The 21,467-nt window shown below is 51.6% G+C and overlaps 5 protein-coding genes across 5 annotated transcripts; 2 read left to right on the top strand and 3 right to left on the bottom strand.

Annotated features, from left to right (window-relative positions):
* Positions 1-217: 217 nt before the first annotated feature.
* Positions 218-2,081, bottom strand: NEUTE1DRAFT_129127 (uncharacterized protein; the record flags this gene model as incomplete). The annotated part of the gene is made up of 1 exon (XM_009851772.1): positions 218-2,081. The coding sequence occupies one exon, from the start codon at positions 2,079-2,081 to the stop codon at positions 306-308; it is 1,776 nt and encodes a 591-aa protein (XP_009850074.1).
* A 2,728-nt stretch (positions 2,082-4,809) lies between these two features.
* Positions 4,810-5,599, top strand: NEUTE1DRAFT_37887 (uncharacterized protein; the record flags this gene model as incomplete). Its single annotated transcript, XM_009850420.1, has 2 exons — positions 4,810-4,985; positions 5,044-5,599. 2 exons carry the CDS (start codon positions 4,810-4,812, stop codon positions 5,597-5,599), a joined length of 732 nt encoding a protein of 243 aa, XP_009848722.1.
* A 3,223-nt stretch (positions 5,600-8,822) lies between these two features.
* NEUTE1DRAFT_61655 (uncharacterized protein) lies at positions 8,823-11,194 on the bottom strand (the record flags this gene model as incomplete). Its single annotated transcript, XM_009851771.1, has 3 exons — positions 8,823-9,638; positions 9,698-10,864; positions 11,056-11,194. The coding sequence occupies 3 exons, from the start codon at positions 11,182-11,184 to the stop codon at positions 9,477-9,479; spliced, it is 1,458 nt and encodes a 485-aa protein (XP_009850073.1).
* A 989-nt stretch (positions 11,195-12,183) lies between these two features.
* On the top strand, positions 12,184-13,744 carry NEUTE1DRAFT_145772 (DNA-directed RNA polymerases II 24 kDa polypeptide; the record flags this gene model as incomplete). The annotated part of the gene is made up of 3 exons (XM_009851770.1): positions 12,184-12,431; positions 12,528-12,610; positions 12,733-13,744. 3 exons carry the CDS (start codon positions 12,339-12,341, stop codon positions 13,259-13,261), a joined length of 705 nt encoding a protein of 234 aa, XP_009850072.1.
* Positions 13,745-14,176: 432 nt separating this feature from the next.
* On the bottom strand, positions 14,177-15,121 carry NEUTE1DRAFT_100025 (uncharacterized protein; the record flags this gene model as incomplete). Its single annotated transcript, XM_009851769.1, has 1 exon — positions 14,177-15,121. The coding sequence occupies one exon, from the start codon at positions 15,119-15,121 to the stop codon at positions 14,177-14,179; it is 945 nt and encodes a 314-aa protein (XP_009850071.1).
* Between the last annotated feature and the right edge of the window lie 6,346 nt (positions 15,122-21,467).

Below are 21,467 nucleotides of genomic sequence, written 5' to 3'. Positions count from 1 at the left end.
GTAAGGGATCCATTATGTATACAGGCTAACCTGGTTGGGTTAGTGGGATTCGTCCCCAAGGTTAACATTGCTTATCGGTAATCGCTGATAAGAACTTTGGTTGTAAGCCCAAGGTCCAACCACCAAATGGGGCAGACTACAACCTGGAACTGCGACTAGGTTGCGCCAGGTCAGATGAAGCTGGTACATACATACACCTAGTCACTGCGCTTCCTTGTTTATCTTCTGGATATCTGAGTAGAGGAGGGCCTAGGTATCTCATGCTAAAGCCTAGGGTAATAGAAGACGAAAGCTTGTGAGTTTGTTCAACCATCCAACAAGCCGACCGTCCAGTGAACAATCCTCTCCACGCCATGACCATTGATGGCACTGACGGGAATGGCTTCCACATTCTCAATCCAAGCACCCTGAACACCACTGGGATGGGGCTCATCCCCCCGTGTGACGGCCGCACAGTAATCTCTAAGCTCCATAAAGTTGGCCTGAGTATCCTTCAAGTCTCCCTTGGTGGCTACCACAAACCACGGCTTTCCTGCGATGGACAACCCTGCAGGCTCGGCAGCAGAGGGTGGATAGTCGGCCATGCCGTTCGAGGCTGGCCATCCACCTGACATGCTGACATTGTCAATACCGGCCTCGGGACTCCAGTCAATCCTTGCTGCGCGCTCCCGGTCGGCCTCTTCATCCTCGCGCATTTGCGCGTACAAGCCCACCTCGTTCCACAGCGCCTTCAACGCTTTCACAGCATTGCCGGCACCCAGGTCAATGACGAAGGCGAGCACACCAGCACGCTCAACGTGACGCAGAAAGGCAATACCGAGACCCTTGTCGAGATGGGCACCCTCAATCAGACCCGGGATGTCAGCGACAGTGAAGCGCGTTCTTTGCTCGACCTCGTCCGGCGCACCAGTGAGAGCAAAGGGATCATCGACAGGAGCGTCGCTGATTCGCTTGTAGCTCTTTACCGAGGGACGGCCCTTGTTGTTATCGAGCACGACGGTGCCGATATTGGGTTGTAACGTGGTGAATGCCCAGTGGCCAACACGAGCTCGGCTGTTGGTCAAGGCGCGCAGGAGGGTGCTCTTGCCGGCATTGGGCAGACCAACCAGACCAACGTCGGCAAGAAGCTTGAGCTCGAGCTCAATCTCTAGAGACATGGCCGGCTCTCCCTTTGTCGCAAACATGGGCCTTGGTCTGTCCTTGTTTGCGAAATGGGGATTGCCCAGTCCACCGAGGCCACCTGCCGCCAGCAGGATGGGCCGTGGTGTGGGACGGTTCAGGTCCAGATATATGGGTGCTGGCGGTTGTTGGAACAGCCGGTCGCGACGGGGTAGTCGTGGCAGTTCGGCGCCAACTCTTCTGGCCTCTGACGAAGAGATACCGGGGTATAGTAGCCATCGGTCGAGGTCTGGGTTGACGGGCGGCTCCTCCTCTACTATTGTCCCTTCTACGCCTTCTTCCTCCTTTGGGGCCTCAAGCGCAGCGGCATTACGAAAGTCCTTTTTCCTCTTGCGCTTGTACTTGGCTCTGTCAATGAGTTGCCTCTCGCCTTCGGGGTCGTCGCGGCTGATCTCGGTAACGACTGTGCCGACTGGTACAGTTATGATGACGTCTTCTCCGCGCTGTCCACCCTGAGCGCTACCCTGGCCATGCTTTCCCCGGCCAGCGCGAATATGCCTTCGTCGTGCCAACTTGTGTAGCGAAGTCTCGCCGTGGACAGCTTGGATATAGACATTGCCGCCATGGCCTCCATCACCTCCGTTCGCCGGGCCTTCGGGAATGAACAACTCTCTGAGAAAGGATATACAGCCGTTGCCACCCGGGCCAGCGTAGACGTTTAGCTTGGCTTTGTCGGCGAAGTATGGGTTCGAGTAGTCGTCGGGGGCGGGATTGAGTCTCGATCTGGCCTCGTCGTCGTTCTCGGAGTGCTGAGGTTCCAATGTCGCTGTGCTGCTGTAACGAAGGTTTCGGGCGAGGGCTAAGCTAGTAGCACGGGGCACGCTTGCGGCACTGGCGCGAAACAATGATGGATATAAAAAGGGCATAAACAGCCGGGAGCTATGAGTACAACGAGACGCCATCTCGAACAGGACAATGGCGCATAATGTACATTGACCAGTCTTGGGTTTCAGTTGTTTGCCCCCTCGGCCGCCAACTTTTTGGATCACGACGGGAGTCCCATCTCGTTAGCGCGCGCCGATAAGATAAGAAACTCCCAACATTTCCACTTTTAGTGTAGAGGTAGCAAGTGAAGACCCACTGCGGGGAGCCCAGTGCGTGCATGACATGAAGTGGATTGGGCTAAAAGTCTTGGCGAACTGGGGGCCCGTCTGAAGTCGTTCTGATCGACGCTCCGGGACGCTTTCCCTGAAACTTCCATGTTGGACGGACACGCACCCAATTCCAATGGCGGGGAAAGCTGCTGAGTCCGGATGATCGTAAAGTTTCCCCACCATCGCAGCACTCCTCCAGTCCTCTTCTCCCGTCCTCCTCCTTCTCCTCCTTGTCCTCGTCTCCCACCCAACAATACAATCAACATCAATTATTCTCTTCACATTCCAATCAACTTTTGTGTCTCTTTGCCATAGTGCTGCCATATTCCATCCGAAACGGCCATGGCCCTCGCTCTGTCGCAAGTGCGCCGCACCATCACTCTTCCCATCCGACCTCTGTCTCAATTAAGACAGGGCTCTCAAACTCGCAAGGGCTATGGCTATGGCTATGCCGGCGGGCTGACATGCATCTGCTGCTCAGCTCATTGTGTCTGATATCTACCTAGGAATAAGGAAATATCTACGGTAACAACCTGACGTCTGAGGGCGGCGGTGGCACTGACAACTCACACACTCACGGCATACCTACCTAGAGGTAGCATCACAAGTGAGACGTCGATATAATGTTGCTTCCTTCCCGTCTGACCTGACTCCAATTCCCCAGCCTCCCCATCTTTGCATTTTCTATTGGACAGTGTCGTTCAGCTACATTGGTACCTCAGGATCCAAGGTATCCAAATTCCAGCTGGGAACCGAACCTCATCTCTTCATCTCATGCGGTTGTTCATGGGGAAGGTAAATGGAAGTGGTTGAAGGGAGCAGTGTCAACACACACACAATCATGGGGACTTTGCATGCCTACTCACTCGGGTTGGAGAAAACGCACATCACATATTTTCTCTGACATTTGGTACATACATGCTTTCGAGTCTCGGGTAGGACCTAGTGTCTTGGCCTCGTTTCCGTTGCCCGTTGCCCGCCTCCTCCGTTATTTGTTGATGTTGATGTTGTTGATAATGTTGACATTCTTGTTCTATTTGACAGGGCAACGGGGACTATGCTCCTCCCTCCCGCTCTTCTAGATCGTCTCAGGATTATCAACCCTGCCTATCATATTCTTGTCAGATATTACATACAACTTGACTGAATACGACGCCTTTCTCTCCTCCACGGCAACGCGGCTCTTCCTTGCCTTTTCTTTTTGCCTCCTTCTCCCATCTACCACCTGTCGGCAGCTTTTGTTTTGCTCCGCGTTTCGTTTCCTCCTGTTGCTGCCCGTCTGCTCATCGCCAGTTGCCCATCAAGCCGGTATCCAACCAACCGGCCGTGTTGCCCGTCACCCCACTGTCAGCATTTCCGAGTTTCAAGACGCTGATAACCTTGGACGTCTGGGGGATCGTCTGCTGCAAGAGTGCGCTGTCTTGCTGCTGCAGAGCGAATCATCCGCCACCACCTAGACAGAAAAGGTCCCAGACAAGGTGCAAACGACACTCGCCTCCAGTCGGGAAAACTGGGTCCCGGATCGGCCACGCCGTCGCGGACTGGTCGACACAGGCATTGGGCCGCTGCAAGCTGCAGACCACTGCTGCCAAAGGAGGCCAAGCGGGCCCGCATTCGAGCCACGACAGAGATCCCCAGCCGGACAACGTGTGGTTTCGCCTTTGACAGACCTGAGACTGGAGTGTTGCTGCAACCTTTTGTGTGTCCCAAACAGCCAAACAGGGGCAGATCCCTCTCGTCTCGTCTCGGTCATCTTTGCCTGCCTTTCGAGACTCTTTTCTTGGTAGATCCGGCCGGACCGTTCTGTTGCTGCTGCTACACGCAAGCAGGGCAAGCTTAGTTCCTGAACCCGACCTTTCTGCTGCTTGCTGCTTGACACTTCCTTGCCCTGTCCTGCCTCCTGGCTCCTCTTTTCACCTCTCACTCCTCTCAACTCCTCTGCTTCTCCTCCTTCTTCTCCCATTCATCAGTCGTGTTTTCCCTCATCCTCGTTCGCCATCTCATCCTGCACACTGCGTGGTCGCGCTGCTGTGGTGTTTCCCCTCCGGTACCTACCTTGTCGACTTACACACTTACATACATTCACATACATCCACATACATCCTCCACCTGCGGGCCTGCCTGCTTGCTCACTTCTTCCCGCCTGTGCTGCTTGCTTACTTGTCGTTGATTCCACTCGATCGACACCTTCTCGGCCTTTGATACATCAGGTTAGTGAATCTGCTGCCTTATCTCTCTCGACCGAGAGTCTTGTCTTGTACTCCCTCACACCAGCTTCATAACATCCACATCTTTCCCCATTCTCCCTCTGCCTCTTGCTCCATCTACTCTTGGCTGCTTCATCATCAAGCTTCTATACTTTGCTGCTGGGGTGGTCCCTTTGTCGGTCATGAGAAAGAGCGTGAACGTTGTGAACATAGCAACACGTACTCTTATAATAAAAGCAGCAAAGCCTCACACTCCACATACTCCTTACTACACCAAATTCGAAAGATCACACTACTACTGTCTGCCTTTTACAACACCACACTAAACAATGTACTCGGCAGAAACCACCCAACACTCACAAAAGTCCATCGTCAGAATGGATCCCGATTGCGCCATTTGCCATGCTCCGGCAACCGTTGCCTGTGACTGTGAGGCCAAGGGCCTCGAGATGGCCGTCAAGCAGGCTGAAAACCGGATGATGCAGTCTATCTACAATGACATCCGGTAAGTGGACCCATCATCCTTCTGTCTATAGCCACGAGCCATGCTAACATCCCTCTAGGTCATGGGTGCGAGCTCATGCTCAAGACTACATCCTCGATCACTTCCGCCAGCTGACTGAGCGACGAAAGACGGCACATGCCTCGCACCTGGACCGCATCACAGAACACGCCTGGCAATACTACCAGCAGCCACCTCATCCTAGTGAACTCGCCAACGCCCAGGCCCAGTTGAAGCGCGGCATCGATGAGGACTGGCAGGCTTCAGTACAGCGATACCCCGAGGTGCTCGAGTACTTCTACAGCCTAGTCGAGTTGACCCTTCCAGATGATGGTGACGCATCTGTCAAGGACCCTCCTCTCAATGCTCTTAACGCACCCAGGAGAATTAGCACAAGCTCGAGGATGGCGCCTGGTGCCCCAGCAACTGTGGCCAGCGGTCGCAGCATGGCCTACGACAGAGATATTGCCCCCATGCCTGCCATGCGACGCACGCCACCCCCGATTGAGCCGGTCCGTGGAAGTGACAGGCGGACACCAGGACCAAGGGAGCGGAGACAATCATACCGGGCACCACACCCTGGACCGCCAACATACTATCCTCAGCAGCCATACTAAATGGCCAACAACCTCGACAAGTTGACAATACTACGTTCGCTTCAAATCGAGATTCCCTTTGTCATCGCTTGCCTCATGCTTTACGAAAAAAAGATGAATCATACCCATGGCCTCGACAAGGGGTCACACATCTACAGCATGAGGATCTTTTCTTACATACCATTCTTGCATACCACGGCCGCATTGTTGCATATCACATTTAGGGAAAGCGACGGCGGCATTTGTTCTCAAAAAATCAAGTAAAGGATCACAAACAATCGTCTGGAACTCGGGACGGGAAGGGAAACGGAACGGAAATGAACGGATGAATGACCGGGTTTACGGATAGTCAATGGGCGGTTGACTCGGTGTTCAAGGAATCATGATTGTGCTTTATCGATTTTTTTATCATTCACCTTCTGGGAAGGCTGGGTGGCAGGCCTGGATTTTACTTATGACTGCGATGATGGAATGAATACCTCACGAAAGAAACAATGCAAAACAAAAATCAAAGACTGGGCGGAATATCATGATATGATGACAATTTCACCTTTTAGACTAGTATACCTTGAAGGATATTGGTCAGGGAGAGGAAACACTGAGCCTTTGGAGACGAAAGCTGGAAAGTATAGCTAGCTAGCACTCAGGCAGTCACTCAAAGAGAGCTAATTCACTGCTCATTCATTCAATGAATTCGATCTTCTAACCATGTCTGCTATCCTTTCCTTTTTTGTTGTAGTACACAACCGAGGTAGTCCAGTACGGACTCCAAGATCTGAATCTAGACGGACATCGCGCCGTTGTCTCTTGTGTGTTCCTGTCACGAACTTGTCTCAGGAGCCGCAGCATAATGACGATTCTATCCTCAGTTGAGGTCACTCACATGACGAAGTCGTGATACGGTTCCCCGACGGACGTAGAAAGGAAGTTGTCGCATACCGCTAGACTGAAGATGGGAAATGGTCAATTCGTAATACCCTGTGTAATACACAAACAGATTGAGAAACATTCAACGTCAAGAACCTCGGTTTACGTATTCCATTCTGAAGGTGATGTGGTATGTCTTGGACGGAGCGATGTATTATAGGTTGTTGTAGGTCCCGTTCATCAACCTCGTCAATTACTCATGGTAGGTATGTTCTCTCAAAGTTTTGTCCAACCTTTCTTTTCATATATTTGACACTCTAACGTGAAGTGAAGTGAAGTGAGCAGCAGGACCATCACTTTCGCACATCAACGGAGATCGAGAAAACGGAGAAGAGTAACCTGACCCAAAAACCTAACCCAGATACCTGGAACCCAATACCACACAGCACAAGCACTGCAGTAGAGCGGGAAACGGAAAAAGCAAGCGGAAAAGCAAAGAAAAAATTAGCAAGCCACCAAGCCACCCAGCCACCTGATTCTTGCACCCGTCCCTACCTCTACTCTGTCATGCTTTTGCTGCCGGTCGGTAGAGGTAGATATGTATTCTCCCCTCCTCAACCCGGCCCCCGATCTCGGCTACTCACATCACACCACACCTCACCACACCATATCACTTGCGGCTGGACTACCCGCATACCTAGGTACCCACTGGATTACCACTGCAACTGGACTACCATCCGTCCCTACCTACTACCTAGGTAGCCTGACCCAAACTTTGAGAACATTGAAAAAACGGCTTGATAGATGCCCGATGACGCTATATCCCGTCTTCACTAGACGGGTATTCGTCCGTCCACATGTCCACCCGTCCGCTTCGCTAGGTAGATACCATTCGCACGGATTTCTGAGACGGGACATGAGGTGGTGAAATCTGGAATCCTATCTGACGAATGGAAATGCGGGATGGAGAGGTACTATGTACATGTACATGTAGTGTACTATCGAATTTACCCCATTGTATGTACTTTATGTATATAGGTAAATACCTACCTAATGTAGGTAGTAACCTCTCTTTGCAATGGGAACACATACCTAGGGACATAACGGTAGAGATAGAGGTAGAGGTATGGGATTAGCATGTATTTATATCCAGTCATGAATCCAGTAATCCAGTAAATCCAGTAATGTACATCATCAGTACAAGTCCGTACTAGAAACCCCTCCCCCCCTTCGACATCAAATGCTGGGTTCATGATTAAATATAATGAAAACAGGGTACTGTTAACCCTGCACATAACGATCAAGTCCGTTACCCGGGTCTTGATCGTAATGCCCAGGTTATCGTTACTCTAAGGTAGGCTAGGTCGGGCTTCTGGACCAATCAGGAGGCCGGCGCCAGCTGAAAGGACCTATGACCGGCCGTCACGAGCTGTAACAGCCTGTCACTGGGCGTCTCAGAACCGAACCAAACCCCCCAAGTATAACGATTTTGGTGCAACTCGCCTCCAAAATCTGATCGAAATCGTAATACGAAGGTTGATCGTTACTCCCATATAAATATGCACCGTTACCTTGATCTTGAATGTTATGGTCAGGATATCGTTATATGGCTGATCGCTATGTACAGGGTTAACAGTATCAAACTGAAACTTCATATGTTGATTTGACATCCAATGTTTACAAACCCTACAAGTAAAATAATCTAGCTAGCTAGGTAGTCTTCCAAGTACCTAAAACTCATAGTAAACAAAATACTGTCCCCCCCTTACCATATTGGATGATGTGTGGGGGGAGGGGGACAGTACCTATTTTTTGACCATGACTGTACCTTGCCTTTTGATTCCTAGAAGGTTAAGGGTTTCGAGAAGATTGCCCTACTTACATGAAAGGGAACCTCCAAGCACCTGTACTTCTACGTGTACCTAATAGATAGCATAGAGGTAGGAAGAGGCATAGGACGGACATGGGCAGTGTGCACGGGGACACTCGGGACGTTTTTGTTGGGCTGCTATCGGCGTGTGTCCTGTCTGCTCTGTGTGTGCCAATGTGCTTGAGAACGTCAGGAGTTTTTTTTTCTTCTTTTTTTCTGTTACTCCCACTCGGTTTATTTGCTTGGGCTGTAACAATACTGTTTGTTGTGATTTACGCTATTCGGGTTCCGCTGGTAACGCAGACCAGTCGAGTTAGTGGACTCTATTCCCAAATCCACAGACACTCGTGGATAGGTAGCTATCCCTTTGTCGTTGACAGCTGTCGTTACGGTGAGAAGTGAGGAAGGATGATGGTTGTTGGTATTTGAGGTTAACGGAACATGGCAGGCAAGCAGTCAGTGAAAGCAAACATCCAATGACACTTGACGATCGGGCTGTATGGATATGCGAGTGTGAAAGATGGGTATCAATGTCCCTCTTGTTTTCCACTCTCGTATCTAACCTATCTCAAGAGTCCTTTTCACATGTTCCCGTCAGTTTCTTCCACTTCGACACCTTGTCATGCTTTCTTTTCGGGGCCTGCAGTACCTCAGTTGGCTTGTCGATTCCCTTGCGTTCACCAACCACCAGAAACATCACCTCAAAACCTAATACGTTGGGGAGCAGGTTCGGACAAATCCAGCTATTAAAGTCTTTTTGCGTGTGAAGGTGAGGATGAGTTAAGAATGCCACCCCGTATTTTGAATTCCCGAAAACTTTCCCCTTTTCTGTACCCCAATAAGCATGCTAACAACAGTTGATGGAAGAGACCAGGGGATAATGATGACTAAAGAGACCACTAAGGCAAAAAAAAAGGATGAATATCGGGGATATATATGCGAATGATAATGTGCCGGGATAGATGCGCACAACATCTGACACGGCTGTAACGTCGTTGTGGGCAGCGGACGGTAGTGGTAAGGATGAAAAAGAGGGATGACAGGACCCAAATACCCGCTTAACCTGGCAACCTGAACCTCGTCGGAGTCCTGGTCCCCCTCAAATCATAACTTCCCAGATGTCAGAGAACGAGACGATCCGTGACGTCGATGGCGGCGCTTCTATGCGGATGCCTCGACAGCCTCAGTCTTCTCTTCAATAGTGGCGTTCTTGACGCCCTCGGTGACCTCCTCGACGGCCTTCTTGGGGGTGGCAGAGCCCGAAGCCTCACCGGCCTCTTCAGCCTCGAGGCGCTCAATCTCCTTCTTGGCCTTCTCGATGTTCTGCAAGCGGCACTGTTAGCAACCGTCACTTCAACAGGAACGAAACAAAAACAACATACCTTGCGAGTCTGCTCAGGCTGGTCAGCCTTCCACTGCTCGAGCTTGGCCTTGATCTTCTCAACGGCAGCAGGGATATCGGTAGCAGCCATGGGGGGCTCGACACCGACGAAGCTGCAGTCCTCAATGACCGAGGGAGGGAGGCTGAAGGTCTTGCCGGTGGCGACAGGGGCAGCACCGGTGGGCTTCTTGGACTTCTTGCCCTTCTTGACGGCAGGGAGGTAGTCGTCATCACGCTCCTCCTTGCGGACGAGCTTCATGCCCTTGAGGCCAGAGTCGTCGACCTTGCGAAGAGCCTGAGCACCGAGGCCCTTGTCGGCCAGGAGAGGAGCCTTCTCGGCGACCTCGTGGCTGGGGTCGAAGTACTTGAGGAGAGAGTTGGCACGGCGGATCTCCTCGAGGTAGGCGGGGTCAGAAGCCTCGGCAAGCATCTTCTGGGCACGCTCCATGCGGCGCTCCTTGGCGATGCGCTCACGCTCGGCCTGCTGTCTCTCGCGAGCCTTCTCGCGCTGCTCACGCTCCCACTTGGCGAACTCCTTCTTGGCGCCGTAGTACTCATCCTTGAGCTTCTTGATGGCCTGGTACTTTTCAGACTGAAGCTGCTGGAGCTTGGTGCGCTCGTCACGAAGGCTGGAGAGGTTCTTGTAGGCCTCGTCCTGCTCGGCCTTGATGGCGTCAAGCTCGGCCTGGAGCTTGTTGTACTTTTCGCTGAGGGCCTTGGCCTCAGGGTCCTCCAGGCTGTCCTTGATCTCCTTGATCTTGGCCTTGAGGTCGTCGATCTGCTTCTGGGCATCGTCGAAGCCAGCAAAGCTCTTGCGCTGCTTGCGGAGGTTGGAGATCTCGGCGAGGGCCTTCTTCTCGTCGACGAGCTTCATCATGCCGCCGTTGACCTCCTTCTCCAGGCGCTCAATCTCGCGGTCGAGTTCCTCGGTGGACTTGAAGTTGACCTTGCTGCGGGCAGTCTTTTGCTCGGCAATGCGGCTGCGGAGCTGCTCATCGAGGCGCTTGATCTGGTCGAGCTTGGAGGTGCGGGCATTCTTGCCACCGGCCTGCTGCTGACGGATCTCGTTGAGCTGGGAGATGAGCTCCTGGCGCTTCTTCTGGGTGGGGCTGGGCTGGTCCTTGTTCTTGCTAGGAGCGGCGAGCTCAACCTTGGCCTTGATCTCGTTCTGGATTCAGGGACAATTGGTTAGTCTGGCCTTGTCACATGGCAATTGGGGGCAGCAGCTTCTAGTAGCAGAAGACGTGGTGGTGATGGTGGCGTGGACGGCAGGGTGCATCGAGAGTGTGAGGGCGGGTGCTCTGACTCCACGGTATCGGGTAGATGCGCTCTTGGTGGCGGCCAGGGCAGGGGACTCACGTATTTCTTCAGGGCATCCTGATACTCCTTCTCGGCCTTGGCGAGGTTCTCGTTGAAGGCATCCTGATCAGGCTTATGAGGCTTGGTGGTGGCCGCAGGGGCGGCAGCGGGGGATTGCGACTCGGCCATTGTGTGTGGTGTTGGGGGTTGCTGGAGAAAAAAAAGAAGAAGGAAGAAGAGACGAAAGGAAGGGAATAGTTAAGATAAAGACGGGAAGGGGGACTAGGCAGCCGGGGCGTGGGTCGGAGCCGGTGGGTGGGATGGAGAGCTACTTAGTGTAGAACAGCCGCGGGCGACCTGAGGAAGGATGGAAGGCAGTGCACGTCCGAGGACCGCTGTTCGGGTCCTGTAGGATGTACCTCTAGGGTAATCGCTGTTTAGATGGAGATGTGATTATAGTGGAAGATGGGGTCCAGACTGCCCTGGGGAGAACAATGGTTAGTGCGGGTGCTGTCAATGCCTGACCTGTTTTGCCCGCATTTGACAATTCAACGGAAACTAACCTTTCACTTTCAACCCTCAATTCACAGTCGCCAGTTCCAAAAAAATTCCAAAATTTGTCCCGCTTCAGGCGTGTTCCAGATCTGCAGATCGTGGCCTTTCCCCGACACCGTGTCACGCGTGTCACCGTCTTGGCCTGTGCGCTACTACCTACCAAGTACACTATGGTGCGCTGGTTGGTTGGTTGGAGGATGATGATAGGTTGAATTGGCTCTTCACTTTGCCGAGCAATGGCCCTCATGGAAATTATATGGATCATGGAAGAGGTTTACATAGTTGGCAGAGAATAATTAATTTTGTGTGCTATATGTGCAGTACGGGAAAAGCAAGTAAATGTCCGATTTTCCTGTGATGCATAAAACCAGCGCACACCATCACTGTTCCTCCTCTTTCACGAATTCAACAAACTGAATCAGAAGCCCGGCCAACGGTCAACAGCACAGACCATCTGCGCGCTTACTTGTAGTGTCTGACAGGGGTGAAGGCAGCCTCCGGCTCACTGTGGACCCATCCATCTCTTATCGGCCGGCGTGGAAACCTGGAGTGGGCGTTCTGATCAATGCGGCCACGCCTCTGGTCTTCCGCGACACCCACCCTTCCCGCAATTTTTTGAGAGCCTTTGTCCTTCAGCCTCGTAAACAGGAAAGTCCTCCAAGCTATCAATCCACCACACGCCATCCACCATCGCGAACCACCACCTCACCTGCGCAACCACCACATCACCACCACTCCGCGACGACAAACACTACGCTTTAATCGATCGCCCCTCACACACAGCCAAAATGGAGGACGACAGCAGCCCCACCAGTGCCTCCAAGGAAGTCTCCCGTCTGTGGAGAGCCTGGAGGACTGTTCACGAGATGGTTCAGGACAGGGTACGCCATCCATCCTTATCACGGCGCTTGCTCGACGCGCCATCGCCCACAATGATCCGACCTATTCTGACATATATATGCGTTTCTCGACTATAGGGCTACGAGTTGTCGGAAGATGAAGTCAAGATCTCGCTCGAGCGGTTCAAGGCTGAATACACGAACGAGGATGGAACACCAAAGTGAGTTCCTCTCCTCCATCACCCATCACATCACTTTACGCGTTGCATCCGAATTCAAACCACCATCACCTACCATCCCACCCAAGCCAACCAAAAGCTGACTTAACGACACCAAACCACAGCCGCGCCAAGCTCCAATTCTCCGCCCGCCCCTCGGAAGCCATGATCAAAAAGTTCACCGCCCCTCCCACGCCCTCCAACCCCAACCCCGTTCCCGAATGCGGCACCATCTGGGTCGAGTTCTGCACCGAAAAGGGTTCCATCGGCGTGTCCGTCATGAAGAAATTCGTCACCCACTGCTCCGACAACAAGTTCAAAGCCGGCATCTTCATCACCGCCGTCCCCCTGTCCGCCCAGGCCCGCAAGGTCATGTCCGTCACCTCGCAGTACACCCAGGTCGAGTGCTTCCTGGAGGAGGACCTGCTGGTCAACATCACGCACCACGAGCTCGTGCCCAAGCACGTGTTGCTGTCCAAGGAGGAGAAGGCCGCCCTCCTCAAGCGGTACCGACTCAAGGAGACGCAGCTGCCGAGAATTCTGAGCAAGGATCCGATTGCGCGGTATTTGGGACTCAAGAGGGGCCAGGTCGTCAAGATCATTCGTGTGTCGGAGACGGCGGGTCGCTATGCTTCTTACAGGCTTTGCGTATAAGGGGGGCAAGCGTGTGTGCGTGAGAGAAGGAGGTGGTTGCGTGCGGTTGGCAAAGCTGGGCTGGCTGGCTGGCTGGTGGGCACTACACCAATCCATCCAATCTCTTCCCGGGCTTGGTTTGTTCTCTGGACGGTCTTCGACGGGCCAACGCGGGTCTGGCTGATGGGAATCAGATGATGACTATATGGACGAGGACTGGATAAGAAGCCCTGAAGGGGATGACGGCCAGCAGCAAAGCAAGAAAGGACGGAAAGCACGGCAGCCACCAGCGGGATAGGGATGAAGGGGTTAGGGGTTCGGTTGTGTAATACAAAACACTTGGGCGTTTTTTTTCTTAACCATTCTAGCATTATGGGGATACAGGGAAATCAGTTTCTGTTCTTTTTTCCAAAAGAGGATAAAGAAAGAAAGGCGTTACGGAGTGGCTTTTGTTAAGTAGCTTGAGATATATACCGACAAGAGAATATCCGAGCTATCATTATGAAATTTTGAGACAAGAGATATCGGAGCAAAATTCGGTTTGTTTGGTTTGCTAATGGGTATATTCGGCACGGAGTTCAATATGTTAGGGTGCTTGTCTGAGGTAGAATTGCCCACCCTTGGCTCAATCATCAACATTCGGGTGTTTTGACGCTGACTGAAAGAAAGTTTCATCAATCTTGTTCAAATCGAGCATGAATTATCAAAACTATTGAGCTGTTGATTCGATTGCTTAGGAGTTAGTGATTGATGACATTGTAATGACAAAACCCAAACCGTCCGCAGCCTCTACCACAAAGTCAAGACACTTATCCTCCAACACTGTAATCCGCTGTCAAATGGCATGTTGACTATTCAATCATTCATTCCTTTCATTAATGACACATACCCGAAAGACTCACACAGTCCAAATCACGAACCAGTCCAATCAATCCCTCAAGGCCAAACCTCAACCTTCTCCCACTCCCCCTCCACCTCCCCGCCCGCCTCCTTCGCATGATAACTATTTCCCCTCCACAAATACAACCACCGTCTCGCCCTCTTCGCATCCGACAAATCAACCTGATCCACCTCGGTCGGCACAATCACCACCACCCTAAAATTCCTCCTCGCCACCTCATCCTGCAAATCCACCACCTCCTGCCCCAACCCCTCCCCTTTTCCAGGGGGGAACGCCACCGGCTGTCCCGGCGGCGGTCCGCGAAACGTCCCCCTCATGACCGGATTCAAATTTCCAAAATGCGCCGTAACCTCCCTACTCCAGCTCCATTGCTCTTCATCCTCTTGTGTCTTGCCCTCCAGTCTGCGCATCCGTTGCCTCAACACCTCCCGCACCTTCTTCGCCCCTTCACTGTCCACGTCCGGCCCCAAAAGCCACGCCGATCCTCGAATCCGCCACTGCGTCATCACTTTTCTTTCTTCTCCAGTTTCCGGGTCCTTGGCGGACTCGATCCAAAATACGACTTCAACGGGCCCTCCGCCGCCCGTCATCTCCCCCCCGGCTTCGATCCGCTCTTCCGAGGCCGTGTCGACGATCTCAGCGGCTTTTTCCATGCGGGCGTCCGTGGTGAAGGCGATCATGTCGCTTTCGAACACGGGAGGGTTCAAGGCGGCGGGGTTGTGCGGGTTAGCGTCGAGTTGGGCCCAGAGACTGCGGCATACGCAGGTGCGGGCGCGGGGGAGGACGGGGATGGTGGAGGAGACGGGGGTTGGGGTCGAGGTGGAGGATAAGGAGGGGGGAAGGGGGTGGAGGGTGGAGAGAACGAAGGTGCGAGAGGAGGGAGGGAGGGAGGTTAGGTGGGAGAGAAAGGGGGCGCGCCATGGGGGTGGGGTGGAGGGGAGTGGTTGGCGGTTGGGTTGTTGAGGGGTGGAGGTGGACATTTTGGTGGTGGTTGTTGAGGAGGGGGTTGAGGTGGTTGAAGTAGTGGTGAGGCAGCGGTTGATGATCGGTGGTTTGGTGTAGCGCGGTGGTGATGGTTTCGAGATCTTCTGGTCGAGACTGGTAGCTGTTGCGGGAAGCCTTGGGACTTTGGTTGACAGAGAACGAAAGGTGTTGGTGGAGAGTCTCTGGGAATGCGGTGATGATTTCTGACAACAGCTGTTGATGATGTTGAGCTTCAACTTGTTGACGGGCAGTCTACTAGCCATCCATCGATGACGTCCGTGATCAGGAATGGGTGGGCGTTGAGCGAGGTGCTCGGTGGAAGTCTGCCCCTCGTCTGTATGTTGACGTTGCCAGTGATGCTGGTTATTGGAGGTCGAATAGGTGAACTGAAAGGCAGACGCAATGTTGATTTGAAGATGTCCAGAAGAAGGAGCAAATTATTGGAAGGAAAGAAGAGGGTTGAAGTAGGGCAAACAGCTACAGTCCAGTACCTCTATCAATGATGACGGCTGCATGTCTGACCCCACGCTGCGATGACGGAGTCGATCGGGCCCGGGCCTACCCCGCTGTTTACTTGCTCCATTCGTCAACAGCCATCAAGGTGTTTGCTCGTTTGGAACAAATTGAAACCTTACAATCACTGGTAGTATCCGAATAGGATCTTGATTGTAAAAAGAGCTTGGGATTATACCAAGGACCTGGTTGAAAACCTGGGACACTGCATATACTCTGCTCTCCAAGAAGCACGTCAGCCTCCTTCGGGCTGCTAAGGAACGGCCCGGTGCTAGTTCTTACTTCCACTCTTGGTGTAGCCATGCTATGATGATACTCAATCGGATGAACTGAGCCTCCTTCACAATCAATGGTTTCCCGAAGGGGTAGATAGTCTTTGAAATACTTCAGATGTCAAAGAGGAATGAATGATGGTAATCACTTTGACCGACTAACGGGCCTTCTCACTATGATCACTTTTCGACCAATGAGAACAATTTATCTAATTGTTACAGGAAATTCTACCCTCTCACACCTAAACATCCAAGCAGAAAGCTATATATTGTACAATTCCGCCTTGGCGAAAAGTCGTCCATTAGTCCAGGTCCATGGGATACGACGAAAATTGGTCGTCTGTCTCAGTGAACAAAGTCAAAGATTTACCGGACAACATCATCGTAGCTTTCGAATTTTAAAGGAACATTTGTCAGAGACCTATGTTTATAAACTGCCTAAGTGTACGGGCCAAGTAATTAAGTGCGGTTGGACATGGATGATAGGCTTTCGCGAGTATCCAATTCAATCTACCGCAGACGTCGTCAACAATTCGAGTTGTTGGTTCGTTAAAGTTAATATTTACTGCACAATAACATGTGTAGTCAGCTCAAAGACACTAGATACAAAAGAATGGCACGCTGATCATCGAGTCCCAACCATGATACTTTCGAGTCTAAACACCGAAGGACTAGACCTATATAACCGGTCAGAAAGTGCAGTGACCGACCACCAGCATGCTTCATCCCAACGTTGGATACTATACCTAATTGTTTTTCCTCCTTTTCCACAACACAACCAAAAGTGCTTCAGTTCTATATCACTTGCTTTTCTCTCCTGTGAACACACCGTCGCAGGCCGTTCAACCTACCGAGTTCACCAACCCCTCGTCTCCGGGCCGTCACTTCCCGTCACCACCCGTCGCCACCAACAATCACATGCATGCATATGGTTGCGATTAACCCCCCATCCCGGGTACCACCACTTGAATGCATCTGATTCTGTACACAGTAACTACATATACCAACAAAGCAAGTTGATTCGTCAGAGTACGTGTGTGTGTGTGCGTAGTGTACATATGAGATGCAAGCAAGCGAATGCGTGGGTGGGGGAAGTGACATTTCTTTTGCTGGAAATATGTACATACTCCCCAGAGATACACCTACATACATAAATTCTCCTGTGGGCAGGTGATGATGATGTTACCCTGTGGAAGTAGTAACTTTGCAATTTTGCCTTTCCAGTGTCTGGTCCAAGGTCTAGAGCGTTGAGTTGTCCGGTCCCGAGGAGACGGTAACGAAACGGCGCGTATGTACATATATATGTATGTTGGTTCACTTTGGACTTTTGCTGCATTGCATACATACATTACATGATTTGGTTCCGAGGAGCGGCATCACCCGGGAACGGAAAAATTCACCAAAGAGAGAAGGTTATGTATGTAGTTGGGTAGCGAGATTCTTGTGTGACGACGGGGTGGTGGGTGGTAATGGTGAATGAATACAGATTAGAGAGCGATGACTTGGGGGATAAGAGTGCGTCGGTGAATGTGACGTCGTTGCTTTTTGTGTTCTCTTATTCGTGGGTAAATCTCTTACTCGTGGGTGAATACAGTAAAACATGAGTTCAGAGGACGTAGAAAGATGCCCGCTACCAACACCACTCCGTTGGTCCGGCAAGGCGGAAGTAGTGTACAAAGATCGCTTGAATCTTGCATCGATGAAATGGTGTATATCAACCAAGTTGACGGGACGGCTATCAGAACGGCCGAGAGGATGCCAAGTCGAACTGTCGGATAGGAAATTTTGATCGAGAGGATGCGGTGCCAATGTCCTCATCGGAGTGGACAAGCTGGTTGGATTGAGTCGCAATGGGATACTGGGAAATCCCACCATCTGAAAGCTTGTTGTTGCTTTGGGTGCGGTATTTTATTTAAAAAGTCTTGCGCCGCCCGCTCTTCCGGATTGATAAACTCCGTCCATACAGTCTAGCATGTCTCGTCGTCCACGGAGCTGGAAGCAGCGGGAGTTCAAACCGGCTCCCGGAGGTGCCAAACTGTTGGGACCGATCATTCGGGCGAGACTCGGGGATAGGGGTGAAGGGGAGGGTAGCAAGCACCATTCTCTTTGTGGTGTAGAGTGGATAAGGAAAATTAAAAAGAGGAACTCCTCTTCACAATCACTAGTGTAAGGCGAGAGAGATGATGCTAGAATTAATAAGGATGTGTCTTTTTGGTACACGGCAGACATTAGTCATCACTTATTGGCAGTACTGTGTAGATCTTCAGCCCAAAAAAGAGGTCCAATATCCATAACCCAAAATAACACGGACGTACCTCCGGTCTGAAGTGGATTTTCGTTGTTCAGCGCCTCATTGTCTCAAACTATTGTGCGTGACACTGACAGAAAACGAAGTCGAAAAATGGGACAGTCCCGGCCAAAAGGGCAAATGATGGTTACATAGAGAAGGGTTCGCGTTTGGTGGTAAATGATAAGCAGGCACACAGGGTCAATGCCAAAATTGACGCACCCTTATTTCCTAGCATCGCATCCCGCGGCGTCCATGGAGGCCAAGAAGAGAGCAGTGACATAGTGCCCTTCATCCGGTCGGTCCCTTGGTTCCCCGTCGGGAGATTCCGTGACTTTAAAAGAGTTGGCGCCGGAGGGGAGAAGGAGAGTGGCGAGCAGCAGTACACTAGGCAGTTGGCAATGGGGGTCCCCACGTGGGGTCGCCAAAATCTTGGGATGCGTCTTGAGATTTTGAGTTTCTTGTTGGCCAATAGTAAAGAGGCTGGGGAATGGCCAAGGGTTTCCTAGATATGGTCCTGAAAATCATTGATGGGGGGGCATTCTGAAAGTGGAAAGTGTTGCGCGGGTGCGTGGGTAGGTAGGTTGTTGGTTGTGAAGTGTATCACCATCATGTAAACCAGGTTTCGTGGCCTCACCACATTAGGCAGAGACAAAAGGGATGGGAGATACAAGTTGGGCTGATTAAAGGTGAGGTTTCACCAACCTTGCCAAACTCTCTGGGCAACGGTTTGGAGGAAGCTGAAGTGTTCCAATCGTGTAACCGAGACGCGGGTTGTCACATTGCATCAAGAGAGGACAGATGCAGAAATGAAAACTTTGACCCGAGCAGTTGCATTGAGCGTCAAAAGTGTTTTGCATTTTTGCAGCATTTCACACACTACTTATGTAGTGTACAGGCGGTGAAAGAAAAAGAGGAAAGAGAGGAGTGAGGATTTGGTGAACATTTAAAATGGGCGGAGTATAAGGTGGAGACCCTGCTGCAAATACACTACACTAGGCGGCAGAGGCAGCTAAAGGAAGGAAGCACCCGTTCGCGGATCGTAAAGTGATCCCGGCGTCACGTATCTTTGGTATGCAAGTGTTTTTTTTCATGACCCTCTTTCTGAACTTTAACTCTCGAGGCTTTTAACACCAAGTGAAAACTGCTTCATCACACTTTATTCAGAGTGGGATGTGATGAGGGGCACAATGGAGACGACCCTTCCTCGTTCACACGTGGGAATATCGGGTTTTTGTGCATCCAGGGCTTGGGTCGGTTGTTTCAAAACCCGGACTGCCGAGCAGAGGTTTAAAATTGAACCCTTTCCATTTGATAGGGTGACGACGCGAGTGGAGGCCCTCTTCTTGGGTCTTTTTTGTGACTTTGCTTGCGAGATGCATTCATCCCATGCTATCTAATATCAGAATTGATGCCGCATACCCACTTTCTGAGGATCAACCTACAGTACCTCCCAGATGATGATTTGCAGTGTAGCTTTCTGGACACGCGGCAAAACGGAGTCGGTGGTCGGCAAGACATGATGATGGCATCAAATCAACGGCACTTGTTTTCAGGCGACGCGCCATGCTAATGATGAATGTTATGCTCCTCCCGCCTCCCGCCCAGCGCCAAGAACTGCTAGACATATGCTAGGCTGGGGCCTGGATCGTGGAAATTGCGACGCGAGTGACAGACGGTCTCCTGTTCGTTGTTCTTATCTTCCCCTTAGTTTCTTTCTTCAAGTGGAAGCTCTCCCGATTTTCAGGGCGAATCCAGTTACATACTACTGTACCACGCTATCGCCATCACGGCTCCGAACCTAGTTACCTAGTATAGGAAGCCGCCACCACCACTTGGATATTGCCGCTTCAGATTCGCTAGTTCGCTACGTTGCCGATTCGCTCGTTAGTACACAGTTACATACTTATCACCAACAGCCAGATGGTGAAAAAAGTAACGCGTATCCAGCTCGCTATGCATTCATAAAGTATTATTACACTTGGCAAAAATGGCGACATGCTAACCGCCAAGAGTGACCGAAACCAGGAGCTCCCTGATAAGGCTGTTCCCAGTTGGCACTCTACTCGGATTACATACCTTACAGTAATCATTCTCAGTTTTCTACCTTGTACACTACACTACACTACACCGAGTTCAGAGGCTGATAAGCATGCTGCCCTGGACGTCGGTGCCCACGCAATAGGAAGTTCGGTATAGCAAGCGGGATGACGGGATTCGCTACCGAGCAGCAGGTAGAGCAACATGTGGAAGCTGGCAGCAGGGCAGAGAGGCTGGGGTGTCGCCGCAGCTCATCCAGTCCCAGGTCGAGCTACCTGTCCTGTCAGCGAATAGAGGCAAGGGTTTTTTGAAGGATGAGACGCAAGGTTGGGGAGAGAGGCACAGCAAGGATGGAGAGAGAGAGGGGGGAAGACCAAATTCCCGTTGCATTGACCGAATTTGCCCACTCCAACCAACGAACCCACCAAGCCCGCTTATTCCTAGTGTCCACTTCCTCCTCCATCACCCGCTTCATCAGGTCACAATAAAAGTGACCCGCAACCGCCTCTCACCCGACTTTTCATGTGGAAGTACATATCAAAGGTACAAAGGTACTTCGATCAGCCTGCCTTTTGAATTTCCCGTCCCGCCAAAGATAGGCGGATCGACATTGGTTTTCGGTTCTCGCTTCAACTTTTCCCACTCTAGTGTATCTCTCTGGACATTTGCAGGCTCTGCCTCGCTTCGCCTCTGACACTGACTGACAACCCTGGACGAGAGGTCGCCTATCTAGCTATCCTTTCCAACCCCAACCTTACTTTACCTTCTTCTCCTCTTTTCTCTCACAAATCCCCATACATATCAACAATCGACTGAGATAACAGCCTCTTCAAACTCGTCAACAAAAAAGAAGGCATTTTCAACTCGATCCGCCATAGTGTCTACACTACATCCTCGTCATATCCTTGTCCTCGGCGATCCAGGACCCCTGCTTTCGAAACCAGAGAACGACCATAGCATGCTCACACAAGGACTGCCACTACGACTCTCAGATACCGAAAGCTGTATATCTACACATTGCGCCACTCAGTTGATACTATCTGAACCGAACTATATCTGCCCCGACATCATTTCGTCCGAAAAGGCCTTACGCACGGATCTGTGTCATCCGAACCTGAAAGTCCAGATCGGCCAGAGAAGGACCATCGAGCAGCAGCCCGACAGACAGCAGCCCAATAGTCTCAAACCACCACCCGAGTCAGATCCAGGCACGCCGTTTCAGCACCACAG

This window comes from Neurospora tetrasperma, assembly GCF_000213175.1.
Source record: "Neurospora tetrasperma FGSC 2508 unplaced genomic scaffold NEUTE1scaffold_2, whole genome shotgun sequence".
Taxonomy (NCBI): domain Eukaryota; kingdom Fungi; phylum Ascomycota; class Sordariomycetes; order Sordariales; family Sordariaceae; genus Neurospora; species Neurospora tetrasperma.
Note: the sequence above shows the minus strand (reverse complement) of the source record. Positions and strands in the feature narration are given on the sequence as shown.